At 41.6% G+C, this 23,578-nt stretch overlaps 1 protein-coding gene across 2 annotated transcripts in view; it reads right to left on the bottom strand.

Moving 5' to 3' along the window:
• Positions 1 to 10,098, bottom strand: part of LOC147432738 (DEAD-box ATP-dependent RNA helicase 3, chloroplastic-like) — a 46,795-nt gene extending 36,697 nt beyond the window's left edge. Inside the window, exons 1-3 of one of the 2 annotated variants that reach the window (XM_086492579.1) lie at positions 9,847 to 10,098; positions 9,673 to 9,723; positions 9,316 to 9,565 (exon numbers count right to left, since the gene is read on the bottom strand). In XM_086492579.1, coding sequence (XP_086348705.1) covers positions 9,316 to 9,565; positions 9,673 to 9,723; positions 9,847 to 9,929 — 384 coding nt within the window. In that variant the 5' untranslated portion in view covers positions 9,930 to 10,098. Of the gene's footprint in view, positions 1 to 9,315 lie in introns of both variants that reach the window. The other variant, XM_086492578.1, reaches the window with a different exon arrangement.
• Positions 10,099 to 23,578: the final 13,480 nt, after the last annotated feature.

The following is a 23,578-nucleotide window of genomic DNA, read 5'->3' on the forward strand; positions in this document are numbered from 1 at the left end:
GGATACGGGTTTGAAGGTTCAAGTAAGTCTTCTTCTTCTACTGATACATCGTCTTCACAGTGTATGGGTAGGAAGAAAATGTCGGAAAAGATGCAGAAAACCATAGAGGAAACCCAAGCACTTATTGCCGCTGCTAAAGCCTCTCTACCACTAATTACCCATAGTAAGATACAACGATGTGTGTTTACCGAGCAAGCAAAGGCGTTGCTACGACTGTGGGATTTGCATGTGGTTATGCAAGCCACAAGAATTGAGTTTGACACAGCTGTCATTAGGCAGGTTCTTGATTCCTTCAATGTCGATGAAGGCAACGCGGTAGTATATGGTAAGAAAGTGTCAGTAACTCCAGAGAGCATTGCTTTTGCTTTCAAGATGCCAAACGAGCCGAAGCCGACTATGGCAACTGGAGAACAGATAAGTGCGTCTTTGAAGGAAGATGACGCAGCCAAGAAAAAACGCAAGGCCGGTACACAAGGGGTTCCAGTAGCGGGATTGGACGTCCCCGTTGCTTATCGATTTGTGGCAGAGGCGGTGAGTCTGAAAAATAACCCAACATATGTTTCAGAAAAACTGTTTGCTATGCTACTGGCAAAGAGATTAGATGCCACGGCTTCAATCAACTTATGTCAGATTTTGTCACATAATGTGCTTCAGCAGACTGCTAAGAAGTCTCAGATTGTTTTCAAAGCCTGGTATATCTGACAGTTTCTTTATTGGGCAACTTCTCCTGCTGCTCATGATCAGGTCCGGATGACTTGGAGTCAAAGACCCATCCCAGCAACTAACAATGTTGATTTATCCTCAAATGAAGAAACCCCAGGTAATCAGTTAGCTCTCATTAGACAGAAGAGAATGGCCACGTAGGAGGAAGCTGGTAGTTCCAAGAAACCGAAAACTACATTGGCTAAGAGCAGTGCTTTCTTGAAGCACTTAGAAAGTCAGGTCAAAACTGTGTCTACTGAAAAATTTCCAGTAGACCAGACTTCAGCTGGCCAAGCAGACCAGCCTCCAATAAAAGCTTACTGTTGGGACCAGCCAGCAAGCAGGCCAAAGTTCAGCAAAGACCAGTGCAGACAAAGACCAACCAGACAAGACCAGTGCTGAGCAGTCGGTAGTTCATACTGATAAGGGAAAAGATCCAGCACCTGCTAGTCCAATTAGTAAAAGTCCTATCCCTTTCAGTGAATTGGCTTTAGCCTTAACCAAGAAGGACAGATTACAACAATTGCAGACTCATCCACTCACAGGACGATTAGTCCTGCACAAACCTGACTTTACCACATTACCATATATGGCTCCTGTTACAGTTTATAGCCAGTTGCCTCTGACTCAACGATAGTCAATGATGGCTGCTCATTGCTTATCCAATCATCCTGGAATACAATTGTCCATGCTTTGGGACAAATGTTGGATGCCTCAGCGTCTAATGATGAAGTGACCAAGTTAAAAGCTGAACTGAGGAACAGTGAGCAGCAAGTGGAAAAATTGAAACAGGATATAGAGGCACAATCATTACAGCATAGTATTCTTGATAATCAGTCGGCCAAGACAATTCACATTAGAAGGAAAGCTATCAAAGCTTGAGTTTAAGATGAGGCAGTTAAATGAAGAAAAGACAGAGGCTGAGAGAGTTGTTGACAGATTTAAAACTATGCTGAGGATGAAGAGAGTTGATTTCAACTCATTGCTGACCAGCCACACATCATTGAAAGCCTCTTTAGCAGAAAGATACATATAAAATTATTTGGCTAATATAATGAATCCAGACGGCAACGCTGTCTTCAATATGGATAATCTGAGGGCGCTCATGGAAACAATGCAAAGTGATTTGCAGGATAAACTTTCTAAATATAACAGTGCTTTGGCAAATCAAGCTATTTTGGACTATATTGATAAGCAGAATGACCTCGATGAGGATTCTGACAAAGAAGAAGAGAAGGATGAAGAGAGGGAGGATGAACCAACAGATAGGCATCATGATGATAATGACTCTCCTCCATCTCCACCTTCAGGATCTGGTGCTGGTGGATCAGCTGTCATAGGGATCAGCAGTCGGGAGATCAGCAGGAGGGTGATCAACAACCACGCAACCCTGAAGATTCATCAGTACACAAGTCACAGCACAGTTTAGATGTAAAAGGAAAAGGTAAAGTTGTGACTGAGATTTTGAAAGGCGATGGGCAACACTCATTACAGCTCATCAAACTGAACAAGAGGCTAAGACATCAGCAAGCTGCCATAACTAGGATGTATCTGAAGGATGATGTTCCCCTTTCTTATCTATAACAGTTTCAGTGGCTATATGTCGGCGCCAGACAAATGATCCAGCATTGGAAATCAACAGCTTTCCATGATCAGAAGTTGTGCCAATTGCCTGAGCATCCTAGCAGAATTCAGCTGCTAGAGAGAGTATTTGAATGGGCACTAACCTCTGATGATAAGCTGTCAATCCACACTGACAGCGACAGTCTACTGCAGATTGTCGATCCCTAGCCATTGAATTAGAGCTCCTACTTGGGAACAGGCCGACATATAAATGTATGAAAGAGGTCAGAAATCAATTGAAAGAAGTCCTACTGCAAATGCAAATTGCCAGAGGAGTGCTAGACAAGAGGGTACAAGCTATTATTGAAGATCAGACTTCCAACAGTAAGGGACCGCAAACTCAAATGACAGTAGGGGAACAGGCAACTGCTCTCCGAAGACTGTTTCAATTGATTCGAGTCACCAGAAAGATGACGCAGCAGGAGAACCAGGCTGTCCTCAACTTTCTAGAGTTTGTATCGGATTCCCCACTTCTCCTGTATGCATTGCCAGTCAAGGAGACTGAGCTACCTAGGTTTTTCCAAGCTTTGTATCCTCAACATCTAGAACCAGTGGATCGGCTCACATACTATAACATCACTGATGATCTTCAGTATTGGTATGAGCGAGCCACTGTAGAGTGGAAAACCTGGCACACACTGATCAATGATGCTCTCCAATTAAATGATGTTTTGGAACTGCAAGGCAAAATGCAGAGGATCAAGCTCTGTATGGGACAATGGAAAATCCAGCTTAAAGGTCTCACCAGCGAAATGCAGAGGATCAAGCTCTGTATGGGACAATGGAAAATCCAGCTTAAAGGTCTCACCAAGATCACAAATCAGTTGCTTCAACTTACTGTGGAGTCCTCAAAGATTCCTGAAAAGGATATTACGGCTAGACCAGGTTTGAGGCCACAGTACAAAGAAATGGCTGAGATACTCTTTGAAGCTAGGATTAAAACAAATCAACCTCTCCCAGAAGGATGGATCCACACAGCTTCGCATTGTCATAAATTGGCCAGATGTCGTCTGACAAAGGGTAGACACACGCTATATGATCCTGACACCAAGACATATAATATATAATCCTCTCACGCCTTATGAATTGGAGATGTCCACAGCAAGAAGGGATCATCTTGAGCAAGAAGCCATTTATCAACTTATCTAGAAGGACACTGCTAAAGCTAGAACTTCTGAAGCACCAGTACAGAAGAAGGGCAAGAGGAAGCGGGTTCAGTGGAAGGATACTAGATAGTTCCATCTCAGAATCAGACGAAGGACTTTCCCAGTAGAGCGCTCGAATTTCGTTGGCTAGACACCCTTGGAATTACAATTATAGGGGTGTCAAGCACTCAACAAGCATGAAATAGGGCATAAAGCTAGGAATACCAAAAGGACTAGCCACTCCAAAGGAGTACTATCATAAGGAACATCGGTCAACCTATAAGGAACATCGGCCAACTCAGCAAACAGAAAAATGGGTTTAGGCTTTAGGGTTTGGACCTCAACCAAAAATCCAGATGGGTTCCTCAACACCATTTCAGAATCAAGCGGTGGATTTTTTTTCAGAAATTTTGGAGTTATAACAAAATTCAAGAAAGGAGGGAAGGATGTAGAAGGCAAAGACAACTCCAACAAGCGGGAGCTGTCTCCTGGAAGCCGAACAGTGGATCGGTCACACAGTAGTAATTACCACGGCATTTACTACAATAACTCTAGAGGGCTATAAATAAGACCCATTACATTGTAATCGGGCTTCTTGCTTCTTACTTCTTAGTTGAGCCTTCCTAGTATTTCCTGAGCTACAATCTCTTCACCTGTAATTTCTCTTTGTAATCATTACCGCTACTGTAATCATTTGAGTTTCAATCCATTACACCTTGTATTGGTTGTTCCTGAACTATGAATCTGAAACTACAAGTACTTTTCCAGTTGTCCAGTCTGTCTCTCATTTCAGTATACTATTTCAGTTCAGATAACTATTTCAGTCCAGTCTCTAGTCTCCTTTCCAGTTTCACTACCTGAACTGACGGCTTACCAATAGCTTTAAATTCTAACACTCGAATCAACTATCTGAAGAGATCAGTTCCAATTCCACTTGACACATCATCAATTTGTGACATCCCCCCTTCTTGAAAGAAAGTAATCGTCCGCAATAAATATATGCAAAACAACTCAAGTTAGCTCAAAAATTTCCGAGGGACAATCAGTTTTCTCATTTCAAATCGAAGCTCTTGATTTCCTGGGTCGTTTGCTTCCCAAAAGAATCGCATCCGATAAGGAGTCTTATTCCAGATTGGAACTCTTGATATCCTGGGTCGTTGGTTTCCGAGCAGTATCTTATCCAAAAAGGAGTCTCATTCCAGATCAGAACTCTTAATATCCTGGGTCGTTGACTTCCGAGAAGTATCTCATCCAAAAAGGAGTCAGAACTCTTGATATCTTGGGTCGTTGACTTCCCAAAAGTATCTCATCCAAAAAGGAATATTCAGTGTTTGGCACATCACAATGCAACACAAATGCTCACATATGCATGTTACAAGACACAATGAACAACGCCGCTGAGCACTCCCCCAAAACACACGGTCTACGGTATGAAGCTACTGAATAACTACCTCGTCACTCCCCTCGCAAATAACCTAAAAAGGTTGGGGTCATGAGTTCAGAAGACTGGTACAACCAAACGCTCCCCAGACCACACCCTGTGTCGCTTGGAGGTTCAAGCATACAACCAAACGCTCCCCACACATCCTGTTTGCATCATTCTCGGAGGTTTTCCAACATACAACAAAATGCTTCCCACACATCCCATTTGCGTCGTTCCGAGGTTCAGACAGTACCAAAACAACATTTCTCAATACTCCACCCGTAAGTAAATTACTAATCAATGAAACCAGTATTTAAAACCAGAGTCAAATAGTTTAATTCAGTACCAGACAGGTTCAAAACCCATACCATCCATTTGTTTGCAAACAGGATCACCAAACAAGTTCTCAAACAAATTCAAACTTTAAAAGCAATCTCAACATCGGTCAAGCTCAAAAGTTGACTTGCTTGCCATGCAGAAACCTGCACCAAAAATTAGGGTTAGGTTCCTTTCATAAGGTTGTAGCCGACCGCAACATGGTCCACAAGCACTTTGATAGACAGTGTTCTTGTAGCGGTGATGGTAGTCCGGAGACATAGCAATCCCCACTTTGCCAAAAGTTGCACTTTGAAGGAAGATGTCTGAAGGCATGTAACTTCGCGCAAAAAAATTCTTGAAAGCTTGCGAAGTTTTTGGAGTGTCATGTGACACATCTAACCCTACGTGTACGTGGACAAGCTACTTCATGGCAAGGGTTCAGTCCAGTTCAGTCAGTCTAGAATAGGAAGTAATCTGGCACTTTTGTGAGTCTGTTCGCAGACCGTGCATGTCCAGACACTTAGAGTAGATACATATCCTCTGGTTGCACACAGCATGATCATCAGCATTCCCATCAGATTCCATCAGGATCATTTTCCAGTGCATAAAACCTATTTTCCCTATTTTCGACATTTTTCACTTATTTATTAAGTGACTTTTGTTGGGAACTAGGTAGGGCAAATTTAGAAAGCAAGTACATAAAGAAACCTAGCGCTAGCACTTTCTGGCAGAGAGGCAGCAAGAGCACCTTGCTGAACAGGTAACTTCTCAGCAAGACCCCCACAGAGGCCTAGCGTTTTTGCAAGAGACAGCAAAACCTAGCGTTTTGGATTCAAGACCAGCCCTGGCGTTTTGTACAGCAGATCAGCCCCGGCGACCACAGTAGACAGCAGATCCCCTAGCATTAGCAGATTCCACAGCAAGAAGACAATTCAGCCCTAGCGTTTTTGAATTGCAATTCAGCCCTTAGCGTTTTGCAGTTCCATCGCGACAAGATCATCAGAAGCAGTAGCGTTTTCAGTTTTCAGCAGTCAGATATCGCAATAGAAGTCCCAAACCTCGCAGACCTCACATTCCCGCAGTAGATCCTCGCCGCACGGTGAGATTCATCAAAGTTTGCAATTTCAGCCCGGAAAACGCAGATTTCAGCATCTGCGTTTTCAACACATCGTCGTCGCATCGTCGCCATCGACATCGTTACCGACATAGAGTCAGAATTCAGCAGATAAAGATTTGCAGATTTCAGCCCTTAGCGTTTTCAAATTTCAACCCGTCTCGTCGTCCTCCTCATCGTCGTTGTCGTCGTCTGCAAGTCCAAGCATTGTAGAGATTTGTGCAATCAATAGTAGACCGCTCTCGCCATAGAGAGTGGGGCCTTCGGAGGAGGGTTTGACAACATTCTGGTGTCGTATTCTTCTCTCTCTATCTCTCAGTCTCATGCACCTTCATTCACAATGTTCATCCACTTTATTTGTGTCCATTGCACTCTCTCACTAAAGGAACGGAAGGCTCTCCCTTCCGTAAGTAAAAGGAACCCTTGAGCACAGTTCGGAGCACTCATCTTGAGCAAAGTTCAACATTCACACCTGCTACACCTTACATGGAGAGTGCGGCTTGGTAGCTATAAACATCCACCATTGCACGGCACTACCTCTGAGAAAAACAACAGCTTGAAAAAACAAATCCTTGATCCTTCTTTGCAAGTGATCTTTATGGCTTATGCCTTGTAAGACACAGATGAAGACGGGAGCGCGCCCGATGCGCGATGAAGTAAGGGTGGGAGTGGCTAATAAGTCCGAGGTCAGGACACAAAGATTCTTTAACATCAAATTCCAAAGTGAAGATTCTTTGATATCAAATTCCAAAGTGCCAAAGTGCTCTGTCTGCTCTTTGGTAGGACCGATATGCTTTGAGAAAAGCACACGCCTCAAGCTCTGACACCATTGTAACCGAGACGGGCACCACGTGCCAACGGAAAGAACAAACTGAACAAACTTTTAGCACTTCAATAACAATTGAACTGAAAGCGATAGACAAAACGAGACGGTGTGTAGCGGAATTCCACCCCAAGAGAGCACTGGCCCCAAACCGTGGCTGCCCCTTACGGTATTTCTTTCTATTACTTGAACTCGGTACAATGCCAGTACTCACGCTCTGCACCCTCACCCAGAAGAGTGCCAAAGAATGAGCCCCATGCACATATTTAAAGGCCCTTGGCCTTGAAAAGCACTTGCATGAAAAGCACTAGCGCCCAAAAGCTGCAAGCGCGTTTTGCGAAGATCCGTACACTACCACGTCATCATGCCAGCACGAATTGCAAAAGTCCGTACAAATGCCGCGTCATCATGTCAACGCGAATTCCGAGAATCCGTACAACTGCCACGTAATCAATTCTCCGCATGTCCGTGTGGTGGCTTGCTTTATTTTAATGCCTTTATGTCACTTGGGCCCCATCGGACGCGGTCCCATAAGTTGGTGGGAACTTCTTCCGCTTCTTCTTCTACTGCTTCTGCTTCTTAGGGTTTATGCCTCTGGGCCGGGATCTGCGCGTTGGCTCTATTCCTCAATGCTTGACTAGTTCCCGGAGAAGGCATGGCTAATTTGCAACTTTTTGTAATAAAGAGACTCAACTTTCATCAGATTCTTCATTGTTCAAAGGCCATCTCATCCAAGATACCATCTTTGGTACATCGGCAGGTATTCCTACCTTCATGAGCGACGACTTCTCTACTATTGCAAGTGTAGATCCTAAACTGTTTGTACTTTTGAGAGTACTAACCTCATAGCAACTTCTGCAATGTCTCTCTTTACGGCTCCTACAACATTTGTACCGACGACTATCGTTCATCCTACAGGTGCATCAAGTTCGTCTTACTCACATACTTCTCTCCATGCTTTAACCTCTTGAGGAGACACAAAGAAAGAGAGGGTGCGCAAGAGGGAGGGGGGGAGGGAGGGGGGGGGAGGGAGGGATTAGATTTTGAAACTTGAATGTGTGTCTTTGTGTCACTTCAAGCCTCAAGGAGAGAGTTTAAACAAGTTTAAGCCTCAAGAGGGTCGAGACCCAATGCCCACTCACCTAAAGGCCTCAAAAAGATACCCCAAAGCAGTCCAAAAAGCATCCAACAGCCCTATTTTCAAATTTCAAACGGACCATATTTTAGTCCGTACGACTGTACAATTGTACAAATACAGCAATTCGTCCGCCGTACAAAACCTTCCATGAGTTGAACCACCCACCTAGGAGAGAAGAGGAGGTATTGGAGATTGTCATCACCAAATGCACAACATGGTTGTATGGCCACAATGGCCTTGTATATGCATTTTACCTTATTTTTGCCTACATATTCGCTTTTTAGCTTTTGGTTGACGTGGCTCATTTATTAGCTTATTATGCCACTTGACATTGTTATGTTGATGTGGTCGGAGCGTGTCAGCCCTACATTGGGGACCCCCATTATACAGTGCGTAACATTTTATTATTGTCTTAACGGGCCTATTTAATCGTAGTGGGTGTTTTGATGTCTACCATTTTACACAAATCCTAAACGACCTGCTCTTCAAAAGAAGATATTTCTCCTTTAAGGAGTCATTGCCACTTAGAAGGGAAGGTACTTAAATAAATAAACACTAACTTTGAAACAAATGTGTATATTGCGCCCCAAGCTTTGGGTGGCAAATCTATAATGAATAAACAATGAAACTCAAGCCCCAAGAAACTTCGATTCTAAGAACAAAAAATTAAAAAGGAACCCTTTACACAAAAAACAGCAAAAGAAGAAAGTAGACTAAGCCATTGGTTCATCGATAACACAAAAATGAGACAACAAAAACAGTTACAAAGTGCACTCATACACACGATTCGAAGGAAACATATGCAAAGAAATTTAAAATAGTGTGGACATCCAAAATATAGAGTAAAATTCTGGCTCAATGACACAGAAATGAGACAACAAACAGAGTTACAAAGCACACTCACAACCACAATTCGTATACAAAAAGCTCATAGTGGCTTGAGCAGCCAGAATATAGCATAAATTCCGGGATGAATTGAGCAATCATCTTTCCCTCCAAACGCATCCACAACATGTTGTTTATTCATACCTGTATTGGGAAAAGCTTTGTTATGCCTCGTCTGGCAAGGTTATCGACCAGAATACGTGAGATCGGAAGCTTTGCAATCTCAAGCCCTTCATCTTCAGTAAAAGATGGCCTTGGGGGGCTAGAAGAAACATTCTCATCCCCTTGCTCTGCCTGAAATGAAGGGGAATGCTGCCATACAACCTTTGCTGTGTGAAAATGCCTTGCACAAATGGTTATCCTGTTTTGCTGTGAAGCTCCATAAAATGGCAAGCTGCGTTGCGAAAAGTAAAAGTCCCATTGAGAAAGTCGATCTACAGACCATCTTGTACTTACCCCAGGCATGCCCCCATGCCTTGTTAAAATTTCAGAGAAACCAACCGTTTGTAGATGTGATGCCACTTTAGTGGGTGGGCACAATAGCTGACGCGCCTGCATTAAGGTTTTCAAGAGCTGAGATGGTGTATCCGTCTTTTCTTGAACCGCATATTTGGGCTGATTTGAGCAAGTTATTGTCAGCAAGGCAGCCTGTGTAGGCGATTGCAAAGGTGGGACTTTGAGCCCACAAGACTGGTGTCGCGGCGATCGCATCTGTAGTTGCATTTCAGCTGAATGCCGGCAAGGAAAGAAGGCTCCATCCCCGACGACCTCTGTGGTAGCTTGGAAACGAGAAGAAGAAATAGCGCCGATAGAGGCCCTCGCCCGCTCGACAGCGCGAGATAGAGCCTGCGTGTTCTTCGAAGAAGCCACCTTGAAGAAATGGCGCCCTCTGCTGGAGCTTAAACCTCAAGATCAGGGTGTTCCGCTTTGTTTAAAGGGAAAATTACCAAAATACCCCTCAAATTTCAAAAATTGGTTGGTTTGTTCAATATTTTCTAGTTTTTATTCCTTTTTGTCAGCTGAGACACGTTTTTGAGTGCTTAGCAAATAGTTTATCACAAAACACGTCGTAAAAAAAAGGCAATTATGTCAAACAAAAAATGATGCAATTCATCTCCAAAGCCTACATAACCAACTCATATTCTAGTTTTAGCATCTTGAATTGATACACAATTAGTCTTCTTACAAAAAAAATTATCTTTGGAGAAATTTTATCTCATAGCCAGGGGTATTTTGAGAATTTTGGAAATTTATGACAAAATATTGAGGGTATTTTGGGAATTTTTAAAATTTGAGGGGTATTGTGGGAATTTTCACAAATTAGAGGGATAATTTGGTAATTTTCCCTTGTTTCAATAGGTGCCCAAGTTGGCAGGTGCAATTTTTAGCCTGTCCCAAAGGGGTGAGGCATTAGTGATGTGATGCCTTCCCTTTTTGCTAATAAAAAATAAAAGATTATTTTTTAAAAATACACAATTTTTTATCGAATAAAAAAATGAAAGGTATTCATTACAAAGGCACACAAAGTACAGCATCCCCATGACCAAAAGGAGCTCATTAATTTAGAAGATGGTTCTTCTAATCAATGAATAGTAAAGGTTTGCAGTTATAGCTCTCTCTCTCTCTCTCTCTCTCTCTCTCTCTCTCTCTCTCTCTCTCTCTCTCTCTCTTTCTCTCTCTCTCTCTCTCTCTCTCTCTCTCTCTCTCTCTCTCTCCGACTGGAACTTTGGAAGGAAGATCTCTAAAAATTAGGACCACCTTCTCTCGTTAGGTTCGCAGCACGTGCTAGTGATCGCTCCTCTCAGATTCTAATTTCTCTATCGATCCGCAAGCATGCGTGTTCTTTCAGTCTCACCCCCCTCCTCCCTTTTGCGCAAGAAGAATTTGTGATTGCCAAAGTCTTCCATTCTCGCCCTGTGCAATCCAGGTAGCGAGGCGATGAGTGTCTATGCAGCAAAGCAAAACAAGGTTGGATTCAATTCAGAATGTGGAAGACTTAAAGAGGCATGAGCAGATGACATTGATGTGGACAATATGGGAATTGTTGCAACATCAAGATGTAGAGAGGAAAATGAATGACAGTGTGAGCAGGCCCTTTGAGCAAGTAGTGGAGGCCTTGGTAGAGAGCAGAGACCAGAGGTATTGCATTTGTAATTAGATATTGGAAGCCCACAATCGTGAGGTAGAGGCTGATGCTAGCATGATGGGCCTGAGACTTGAGTGACATCTCTCTTTCTCTCTCTCTCTCTCACTCTCTCTCTCACACACACACACACACACCAATCATGACTCCTATCTTCTTGTTTTTTTTTAGTCTTAACTCCCTTTTATTCTCAAGTCACCCTAGCTACCAATGTGCAGGGCCATTGCCTTACGGTCTTTTGAACCTAGGATGCCCATGCCGAAACAACAACGATGGGTGAGTGCCGGGTAATGGGCTTTTTGTGGAGGAATTCCACGGCGGCTTCTTTGATATCTTCTCTTTGCATGTATATCTTGAGACTCCACTCATAAGAGGCATTCCACAAGAGGGAAGAAGAAGACATGGCACAAGAAGAGAAAGTGAGCAGATGGAGTAGCAGACCAGCGAGAGCAAAGTGGGCTTAACTATGATTTGAGCTTTTGAGTGATCAAATGGTGGAGCAAGGCATAGGGTTGAGGTAGATGGAGAGATGAAGGCGGGGGATTCAAGAAGGCCATGCCCAATAGAGTTCACAAGCACAAGAAATGTGAGATGAAGATCGCAGAGAAGGAGAAGAGCTACAATCCAAGCTAGAATAATCTTCATTATTCCTCCTTGATCTAAGACCTATAATTTTGAAAAGCCTCACGACTTGGGTGCGAACAGCATAGCCTCACTATTTTAGTTTTACATCAGCAAATATATTCACATCTATATTGAGACTGTATATAGTATATATAATTAACTTTTGTAACTAGCCATTTATAGGCAGGCCTTGTTATTTCATCGGGTATAAGACCTCATACGAGGAATGCCTTACCTTAGAGAGGCACTTTGGTGCCAAAGACAAAGGTCTCGAATAGCCTTAAAAACGCAATTGTATGGCTTTACCTTGAAGGAATGAAAAGGTGTAGCATCCTTAGTCAATAGGATGAAATCCATTTGTACTAAACTTACCTACATCAAGGGCACTATTGACGATGAAGACAAGGTTGTCATTTTAATCAAAGGTGTGCCCGAAGACTCCAATGACCAAATCGTCATCCTCCTCATGGAGAAGGATTTGGCACCGAGCTTGGAAGACAACATCAACTCACTCCAATACCGTACGAAGAAGAAGGATCTCAAGAAGAACCAAGGGGTGCTTATATAACTTCATCAAGCAAGTTAAAGTGCAAGAAGTTTGGTAGGTCAAACCATGCTATGAAGGACTGCTACATGAACAATATGGCTTGTTTCCCCTGCTTGCAGCATCGACTTCATTGATGTGCACGGGTGAGGTGCCTCTTCCATAGAGGAGTGACACCCATCATCGGCATCAACATCAACTTTACAAACATTGACTATAAATTTTCACACAATCTCTACCTTGCAGAGTGCAAGATAGAGAAACAATGTGCTGACAGTGGGAGACATGTTACAAATTGCCATTAGTAGTAGTTCTATGCATTTTTGAGAGCAAATTTTTAGGATTTCCATATCGGTGTTCGGCCATGATCTATGTTCTCTATGGTATTGCTTCTTCTTAGAGACAGCTCATAGATCCAACCTTATATTCATGAGGACAGTCATAGTTTCATGGATAAGATCATTGCAAAGGAATTATGGGAGTCATTATGCTCAGCTTGGGAGTTGAGGTTTCGAGCAAGCTTTTTAAGCAAGCTCTGGAGTGAGATTTTTTGGGATAATCCCTAGTTGCCACCTTTACCAAAAAATCTTGCTCATGAAGTGACTAGAGCAATCAAAACGAGCTTTTGGGAGAGAAAAGTGGAGAGAGCTCTCTCTCTCTCTCTCTCTCTCTCTCTCTCTCTCTCCAATTTCTATCTCTCTCCCCTCTCTCTCTCTCTCTCTCTCTCTCTCTCTCTCTCTCTCATCCATTTTGAACTAGTAGACAATAGTTCATGCATAACTTCTTCTTCCAAACTCCAATTTGGGTGATCTATAGTCTCAATCAAAGAGCACGATGCCATCTATGATTTGATGTAAAAATAAAAAATTTCAAAGTTATGGAAAGCTTTTTTGTAGCAGAATTTTTGAAGTGAATAGATTCGTTAAAGTTGACTCTCATATCTTATTTTACATAGAATGTCTTCCGACACTTAGAAGGGTTCTTCTTCTTTGACAAGGTCCACACCCATTGTAGAAAAAGATCCAAAATGTCCTTAGTGTGGAGATAGCGACACAACCACTGCACCAACGACATCCCAAACCATGATCATGCATTAGGGAAATTTTGGACTCTCAAAGGAACCCTATATAAAGAGGTTTGACTTTGCCTCTCTTGTCCAAAGTGGGCAATCGAGTGTTGACCCACGGGTCAACAATACGACATAACTCAACAAATCCTTATATAAAGCCATTTGACCCACTGAACTCTGTTTTAGGTTTAGCCTATGGTATCCTTATTGTATAAGGTACCTAGGTCATTTTGTAAAGAGAGCTTTTTATCATAATCAAGTTTTAAGCTGCCGTCAACTGTGTGTGTGTGTGTGTGTGTGTGAGAGAGAGAGAGAGAGAGAGAGAGAGAGAGAGAGAGAGAGCGTGAGCTTCATCCTGGCGCTACTCCCCGCTCACTCATCATATTGGAGAACTGACTGCACCATTGCAATAGGCTCGGAGAGAGCTACACATTAACACCAAGCATTCCATGTGAGACAGAGCACGCGCACTGACTGTACAAGCTATTTGTGGCCGTAAGTGTATCAAATGATGTCTATTTTTTGCGTGCAAGTAGTCATTAGAATCATGGCTACATAAGCTACGCATAGCTACTCATCGATTTTAGATTCAAGCACTTCCAAAATTTGGCTCGTTCTTCATACGCGTTTTTTACAAATGGGTCTAGAGTGAGAGTTTTGAGTGAAGAGGCTTTGGGATAGCTATATCTTAGTGGGGGGATGGTGTTCCTTAAGTTTCATATGATTCTGATATGGTTTGGTGAGTTTCCTTTCGTTTGTGTGTATGTGGGTTTGGTGGTGTAATTGAGAGCAATGAGATTCTGGGTTGTGGTTTAGTTATCCTTCCATAGTATAATGGAAACTTTGAGAATAGCGGAAGGAGAATCAAAAAGAACATTTTTGCGAGATTACTTTGAGAACATAGAGGGTGAACTTAATTGATGGTAGCAACATAAACATAGTACTTGATTAACTTGGCATGAACAATACTTTTGCAAGAGAGAGAGTTTAGAGAACTTGATAACAGTTGAGGACCGAATTTATGTGGATCCAGTCCCCCCTCCAATAGGCATTTGTATTATAGATTCTCCCATTAAGAGAGACTTGGTACAATACAATCTTTGTGTTCCTTGTGACCTAGGTGATGCAATGAACATGGAAAGCTTCATGCATCACGAGCATAACATAAACTTTGTAAAAAGCATTAACTATCCCAAGCCTTAGTCTCAAGGCCTCAAACACCCCGAAGGTGAAGAGAGCTAGCGGGGAATGAGGGTAGGGAAGAGGAAGAAGGAACATTCCATAGGAAAAAGAAGTAGTTCCTCACTTATCATCAATCTTCTTGCTAGCATACATAATACCATAGTAATGAAGATGGAGAAGATGGCAAGCTTAAGCATTGAAGCATGGCTCTTGGTTGGATTTGCATTCCATAGCCAAGAGTGTTGGTGTAGGCTCTCAACTTCTCTACTTGCTTGGAGAAGGAGATGGAGCTCTTGCACTTTGCTATTCACACAATGAGGGTGTCTGTGAGTGTGTGTGGGAGAGTACACGCCCCAAGCAGTCCCCCTTCTTGCTTTGGTCGTACCCCCTTGTAGCTCATGCTTGAAGCTCATTGGACCCTTCCAAGACTAGCTAATCACATGCAAGAGGCATATCAAGCAACAAGGGTAGCCTTGGGACAAGTGTCCCCCTTTCCCCTTTGAGAGAGAGGACTTGATAAATGCAATAACAATTAATTAAATCAACTAATTTATCATTGGAGCCCTTGGGAGGCCAACCAATAGGCTTTAGGCACATCATAAGGGCAACATGGGTAGGGAGTTGACATGTGTCCTTGCTACCTCTTGAGGCTTGGGGTTTCCTTGTGTGTGTGTGTGTGTGTTTGTGTGTGTGTGTGTGTGTGTGTGTGTGTGTGTGTTCTCTCTCATCCCCCTAGCTTTAGGGCTCACCCCTTCTTGAGTAGGGATTGGATTTGACTTTTTGAACACCTTACCCTCAAGCACCTTAGTCAGCAAGCATGACAAAGCGCCTCAAGCTTGGGTAGTGTTCCCACAAGCACCTCAAGCTCCCTAATCGGCAAGCATGACAAGCACCTCAAGCATCTTAGTCAGCAAGCACGACAAGCACCTCAAGCACCTTAGTCATCAAGCACGACAAGCACCTCAAGCTAGGGCCGGGTTTCTACCTCAAGCTTAACCCTAGCTTACCTAAGGTCAAAGGACTTTTAACACTAACCTTTGGAGGTCTTTAATGAAGCTAAACCTAAGGTCTTTTAAGCTCCATTGGCTAGCCTTGCTCTTTGACAAACTATCTCTCATTTGGACCCCTTTACCATTGGCCCAATGTTGAGATAGATCTGTAAGCACATGTCTATATTCTAACCCTTGTTCTCGTTTATCTCCCACATTAAATGATCAATTTAATATGAGAAAATCATTTGGGTTGGTACGATATCAAATTTTATGACACAGAGTGTTGTATGTGTGGGATGGTCTCAGCCTGACAAGCTAAAGAGATTGCCACTGTGCACCTATCGTGTCATCTGTGTCCTCGATTGTCATTATGTTGATCTAGGTAGTGTTGCATGCACTTTATGGGTGTGTAATTCGCTCCCGCAACATTGGCACCGTTGCCAAGGACACAAGGACTTAAGTAGGTAATCCTAATAACACTTATGTGATGGTTGCTTGCTTTAGTTTCGGCTAAAGAAACAATTTTTCTTAAGTGGATCTAGAGGAGGTTATTCTGTGATCAAGTGGATAGCCAGGAAGCATGTGTTTTGCCAAGGGTCTGCGACTAGATAGATTTAGTTAGGATTTGTAATATTATTTGTAGATCAGAGTAGTTGTTGGTGGTCGAGTGATTTGTGAGGTGATAAAAGCGTTTGCTAGTCCGTGTGTGGCATTGAAGCGTTTTTCTACTCATAACAGAAAAACCTGTTATGATTTGTAGGAGTAGCTTTAGGTAAGTGATTTGATTTTGATATAGAGCTATTAATCACTAATCTATTTGCTAAAGTGCTTGTTTGCATTCACAATCTCTAAAAAGTTGATTTTGAGGGTAAAGATGCAATAAACAGCTTTCTACTTACATTTTTTCATGATTGATTGGTGTTGAGCATATAAGAGGGCACGTGCATAGGTCTGTGTAGAAAAACTGCAATTATGTAAACTTGGACATCATACGCGTATGATGTCTCAAGAGGCATCTGGAGACCAAATTTGAAAAATCTGATTGCACGAGAGTGTTCAAAAGGGGGGTTTTACCCTAAGCACACATTGAGACTAAAGTTTTGACCAACTCTTGACACCTAGAAGGCAAAAGACGAAGTGTTGGAAACGGAAAAAAGAGAAACTTGTGATTTTGAGCATATTTTTGCATGAAAATTGGTGAAAGTGCTATACGAGTACTGGAGACTTAGGGATGCTTGTGAATGAATTCTAACAAAAAACTCATCAGCAAACAGTATACACGTATGATGTCTGAAGGGTAATTCTGGCAGCAAAAGTGAAATTTTGACTTTATATCCCTATTTTGCATGTTGTGTTGAGTACCTACACCTTTTTCATTTCATTTGGCCTTATAGATTGAGAATCAAGGGGGTTTTACTCTTTTGGGGAATTTTCTTGTCAAAAATTGGTGATTTTGTGCAATTGTGATTTTCAAAATTTGATGTGAGCACATATTCATGTAGTACACATCAAGGGGCACCTGGGGTAGGACAAAACTTCATTATGACCACCTAGACATCATACGTGTATGATGTCCTAGAGGTGAGATTTTGGGTGAAAAGATACATCTAAGTGCACCCTTGTGATCTAGAGCATTTAGAAAGCAAATATGCCAAATTTTATTGAATTTGAAGCATTTTTGGGCTTGCAAAGGCCATAAGACAGATCTAGAAAAATTGAATGCTTGAATTGATCATATCTAGCACAAAAAGTGTTGGATTTCAACACTGAAAATTGTTGTGAGTTGCCAGTGTAGTGAGGGACCTCTGGAGTGAATATCACTTCAAACTGACTAGTTAGACATCATATGCGTATGAGTCTGAAGGGCACTTTTAGGGACCAAAAAATTGACATTTGAGCATACCAGGGTGTTTAGCACCACAAACAAGCTTCTAGACTAAGTTTCATCCAATTCTGAGCACATAGAATACGCGTATGATGTTTCAAGGCAAGATCTGAAGGTCCAATTGCACTTTTGACCACAACGGAGGTTTGGAAATGATGTGTTAAGCTTGTTTGCAAAATTTCATCTCATTTGGAAACATAACTTTGAATTTAAGGAGATTTTTGCAGATCAAGAAGGTAAAGGTGAAAACGTAGTGATTTTGAACAATTTTGACATCCAAAATTTGATGTGATCACATATTCTTGTTGTATGCATCAAGGAGACTCACCTTGGGTAGAAATATCAGTGAAATCTGAGCCAAAAGACATCATACGTGTATGATGTCTTAGAGACCACGTATGGGTCAAATTAGACATCTGTATACCCTAGTGTCCTAGAGCATAAAAGAAGTCCCTAGCCAAAATTTCATTGCATTTGGAGCACATTTGGGCTAAAAAGCGCCAAAAGACAAAAATTGGACAAGGTTTATGTTAATATTGACCATAACTTGCACAAAAAGTGTTTAAATTGAATTCTTAAAGTTGTTGAGAGTTGCTTGAGCGATAAAGAGTAATTGGGACAAAAGTCAGTTCGTTTTGCCACAAAAGACATCATACGTGTATGATGTCTTAAGTGCCAAATTTGAATCCAAAACTTGCAGCTGAGCTCACAAAAATGTTGGCCATCACAAAATAGGCCTAGAGACCAAGTTTCACTCAATTTGGATCACTTTTGGCTTAGCTAACCTCCCCGAGAAGTTGCAAGAAACCAAATAAAAAAAGGAGTGATAGACCTGTCTAAAAGTGACAGAATCACAAACTAAGGCTTGGAATGGTTAGAGTACATTAAGAAGAGTCTACAGTTAAAGTTTGGAGCAATTCTGAGTCAGGAGACATCATACGCGTATGAAGTCTCCAGGCACAAGTTGACTGTTTTGGCCATTGCTCGAGCTTCCGATGTCGGATTCAAAAACATTTTTTTATAAAAACGAAGCTCTAGAGTAGCTCTACAATATTTAGTGCGACCCTTGAACAACAATCAAAGACCATTTGGGTTATTATTGGAGAGTACAACAACGTTATGGCCTAAAAGTTGATCCGGAAGTTAGGGGTGTCTAAAATTGACAATTTGAGAAAATTGTGAGAAAACGGTCGCAGTTTTGGACATAGTTTCAACTTTTCCCTAACCAAAGTACTTGAACACATTGGTATATGTCTTCTTACATCAAGCTCAAGCTATTAAGCCCAGAGAATGTTCTCTTTAGATTCAAACTCAGCATACAGAAGCTTCGGAATCCCAACGATAGAGGAGCATCCGCCCACAATGGATCGTCCAAACTTGTAGTTGATAAAGATTAATTTTGTTGAGAGAATTTGGATGAAAGATCATGGGAGAAGGACTATATAGATACATTGATGGAAGTGAGGTCAACCTGTATAGGTGCTCAAAGGCATACCCAGGAGAGCTCACAAATTGCAAGCTCTTATATGTCTATAGATATGGAGTCGATTGTCAATGGAAATCTATAATTGTTGACAAGTATGGACGATAATATAGAGCTGTAGAAAGCACAAATCCACACACTGCATTAGGAATAGGTGGACATTTGGCCAATGAAGGACCACAAATATCTCTACCAAACATGAGAATTCCTACAAGAACTCCAAAAAAGGAGCCACCTGGATTCCCTTCTAGAGCGATAACGAGAGAGAAAATGATCATAGAGATGGCAGATATGCCTCCTTAGGTGAATCTCCCTAATGGACCAATTTCTAAGAGAATGGACAATCCCTTTGAAGAAGAACCTAACCATAGTAGAAGGCTTGAAGCGAGAGAAGGATTGGGAGAGTTTATGGTTAGACTTGTAGACAATCGGCGAGTTAGACCGTCCCAAGTCTAGAAGATCCGAAAGATTTCTAAAGAGTAATTAGAGCAGAGGAAGTTTTGGATTTTGCAACACAATTTGCAGGATTTAAACTGACTCTGGAAGATGACATGGCTACATGGTTCGACTCAGGGGAAAGACGAGATTTTGAGACTCTAGATGAGCTATTTGAGGAATCCATCAAACAATTCTTATAGAAAGGCATAGCTCACAACACGGTCTCACAAATTCATAGATTCAAATAGAAAGAGGGTGATTCACTACGTAAGGTGGCATTACGGCTCAAGAGATATATCAAGTTTTGTCCAAGAGCGGAACTACCTACACGGGTACGATCGATCCTGATCTTTATCCAAGGAATGAGACATGTATGTCTTCATAAGGATTTGCATATGATAAGAAGCTTATGCTAAACAAATTGATCAAAGAAGATCTTTATCTGGTGGATAACTGTGAAGAATATAAAGAAAAGGATTGTAAGAGTCAAGAGGATGACACATCCTCTCAGCACAATGATTCACAGATGAGTGAGTCCATTGAAAACCAGTGGCACCTATTGATCAAGAAAAGTTTATCAATGAAATGGTCAAGAGGTTAGCTCCTCTTGTAAATGTTGATCCAAGGGAACTTAAGTGGTGCAAAATTGAGAGGAAATGAACAAATCATAGGAGGAAAGAATGTTACTATAGCAAGGAATATACTAGGAATAGGTATGTACAACCTGTTCTAATAGCAACTCCTCCACCTAGATACATTACGGGGAACACATAAGGTCCAGTAGGAGTTTCAAGGCCACAACCTATCTTAGGACAACAACCTCCACTTCCAGGTGCTAGAATGCGTGTAGACATGAGATACAGGCTGATGATGGAAGCATCTAACAAACAAGCACTAGTACCAACTATACAATGTGTTATAACAACCAAAGTGGGTACTGCCCTTTGATGAGAGAAACGCATGGAGGGGTGATGCCGGTACAACCTCCATCTCTTGTGTTTTGACCTGAAGGAAGAAGGTATGAGATGGACGAAAGGACATTGTGATTCATTGTGAATAGGGGCTTAGCTAGGTCAGAGCCACAAAGAGAGCTACGCATCAACGCCAAGCATTCCACGCGAGATGAAGCACGCATGCTGACACATCTACCAGCTATTGTGTCCGTACGTGTATCAAATGATGTTTGTTTTCTACGTGCAAGTCATTAGAATCATGGCGACATAAGCTACACATAGGTACTCATGTATTCAATTTCTGACACTTCTGAAATTTTGCTCTGTCTTCATACCTCCTTCATACACGTTTTTCGTCGATGGGTTTTTTTTTGGATCAACCTTGTATATTCTTTTAATTTTTTAATGAAAAGGATAAAAAATAGAAAATAAATAGTAAACATGCTCAAATGGGGAAAGAAAAGGTACCTTGGTGAGAAAGAAGAAGAGACAAATGAGCATGTCAAATCTTGTTGAATTTTGACGATGACGACAGAAAGCCTAAATTGGGTCTATGAAGCTTGATTTGGTGAAATTCTCAAAAATAGTACGATCGGTGTACAAATGAGAATTTTTTTGAAAGAAAAGTATCTTTCATGGTCTAATAGGACTAATCGAAAAGTTTGAGAGAAAATGACTTGGGAAACTTAGGTATGTATAGTCTAGGTAGGCTGAAAACAGTCTCCTTTGTACTTTGCCTTCTTGGAAGAGAGCACTCACAGCCTACTTTGTGCGTGCTTTCTACCACTTCTAGCGGCTAGTATAGTACAAAGTCTCACATAAGACATAATTGGGGCCTCAAACATGAGAAATTGGTTCAAAGGATGATAAAGCATCATTTTTGAGCTACGACCTCAATTCTACTCCGAATGGGACCAAACTCAATAGGGCAACTCCGAGTGACTTATGTGACATGTCCACCAGCTTGGATGGTAGAAAGTGATCACTATCAAGTGTCAAGGACCAAACCGCCAAAGTTAGAAGACCAAGTGGAGAGAACAACTTCAGGAGACCAAAATCAATTCAAAATAGGACTAACAATTACTCACTAGACCAGTAGGACAAGTGTATGTCATTAAATGTTAAAATGGCCCAAGATTTGCAAAGGGAGATAATAAGCGTGGTTATTATCTCCACGCTGAGATCCAATCTCCCTTAGCATTTTTTTCATCGTGTTCACAGCTGAAAGCTCTTCCTAACATTGTAAATCTCTGCGATAAAACTATGTCTTTTTTGTGGCTAACCTCCTTCTAAATCTACTCATAGCTCAGAATTAACATAACAAAACTGCATTTTATGCACTGGAAGGTGTTAAAGCATCATTGCTAAGCTCAAGGATGCATTTGGGATCAAAAATAGTTTGGTCTATGCTATAGATAATGAGCAAGATTTTGGCAAGTGGCCAAAAGGGGGATTTGAGGGTATATGTAGGTGTCTTTAGGAATTATCTATCTGTCCTATAAGCTTCGTTTTGTTTGGAGTTTGATTGCTTAGTGAATTGACAAGATTTGCATGTGGACGTCGTATTTAGAGTTTGCTACGTGACATGCAGTTGAGTGTAGCTTCAAGTAGGTAGGGATTGAGTGTGTTTTCCAAGAGCTTAACAACCTCTTGTAGCCTCCATGCATTAGTCGAGTCGCCTCCATTCCATGGTATGACATCTATGTTTGTGGTTCTTACTACCACTATAATAAGATGGAGAGACTTGGCAACAAGGGAGCCCCACATGTTGGCGCTATTTCCGGGAACAAGGTGTCCTAAAGTAGGGAAAAACCTCAATTCTGAGTCGTAAAACTTCCTCTAGGTTTGCCTAGAGTACAAAAAAAAGATTTTAAAAACTGCACGATTGAGGAGTATCTACCTCAACTGTGTAGAGTTCTTTTGGGAGTAGTCGTACTTGCCAAGGACCTTCATGATTAGATTAGGTATTTTTGAGTAGTTGATAGCTTGGATTAGAGTCTAGGAATGGACACTCTTTTCAAGCAAAAAACAAAGAAAAATCAAGGTTGGTGGACAATTCCACTACCATTAGCTGAATTGATTAGGAGTAGGGTAAGTAGGCATTGAGGAAGGTTTTTGATCTGTTTCACCCTTTGAATTATCATTAGTAAAGTTGTTTGTAAAAATTTCAGAGTTTTTAGGTAACAGACTCATAAGGTGAGTTCAAAGCATCAAAGTTAGTATTTTTTATCATCCTTGATCTTGGAAAGGCTGTAGCAACTTGTCGATAAGTCAAAAATTAGCTCTCAAGAAAAAATTCAAAGTTTGGCAAAAAATGGTTTTTTGATCTTCTGTGTGATAGATGCATGCTAATGTGAGTTTTATTGGCCAAAAGTACTTGCAATAGGCTGAATAGAATTTGAATGCAATCAAAATTCTAGAAAAATGTCAAATTCTGGCCAGTAGCTAATAAGCACTTTTTTTAAAAGGCCTGAAATTAAACTTTTTCAATTGCACATTTTGTTTAAGTGATATGATAACACTTTTGTGAAGGCTGAAAAGATTGTTATTCCATTTGGGTGCAAAATTGGGCCAAAACACCCTTTACATTAAACAGACAGACAACTCGGGCTAAGGACTATTACCATATACATGTGGTAGTGATGTGTGTGAACACACTAGGACCGCCGGGGCATTTTTTCCCTCTTTAGGAGGTTTTTTCCCCCGAGCATTGTATATACGCCCATGACTCTAGGGCTATCTATCTTTCCATTGCACACTAAGTAACTCTCTCTCTATTGTGTGCCTTGAGCTTCCTTCGTCTTCTCCAAGTTGTGTGCGTTTCTCTGCAATCCTAATTCCAACAATTGGTATCAGAGCAGGTTACATCCTCCTGGGCTTAGTCGCCAGCTGCTCCAGCACACGTCTGCTCACTTTCTTCGATTACAGTGAGCTTTGGTAAGTGTTCGTAGGTCAACAAAAATTTCGGGACAGCTCGTAGAGCTTAGTCTGCTCAGATTTTTGATTCGGGCTCATTTCGGCCTCCGTTTCCACTACAGCTAGTATTGCACAGGCTATTTCGTCGTTTTGTGCAAAATTTCTGTCAGTGCCGTCT

Source organism: Adiantum capillus-veneris, chromosome 20, assembly GCF_014529385.1.
Source record: "Adiantum capillus-veneris isolate H3 chromosome 20, ASM1452938v2, whole genome shotgun sequence".
Classification (NCBI taxonomy): Eukaryota; Viridiplantae; Streptophyta; class Polypodiopsida; order Polypodiales; family Pteridaceae; genus Adiantum; species Adiantum capillus-veneris.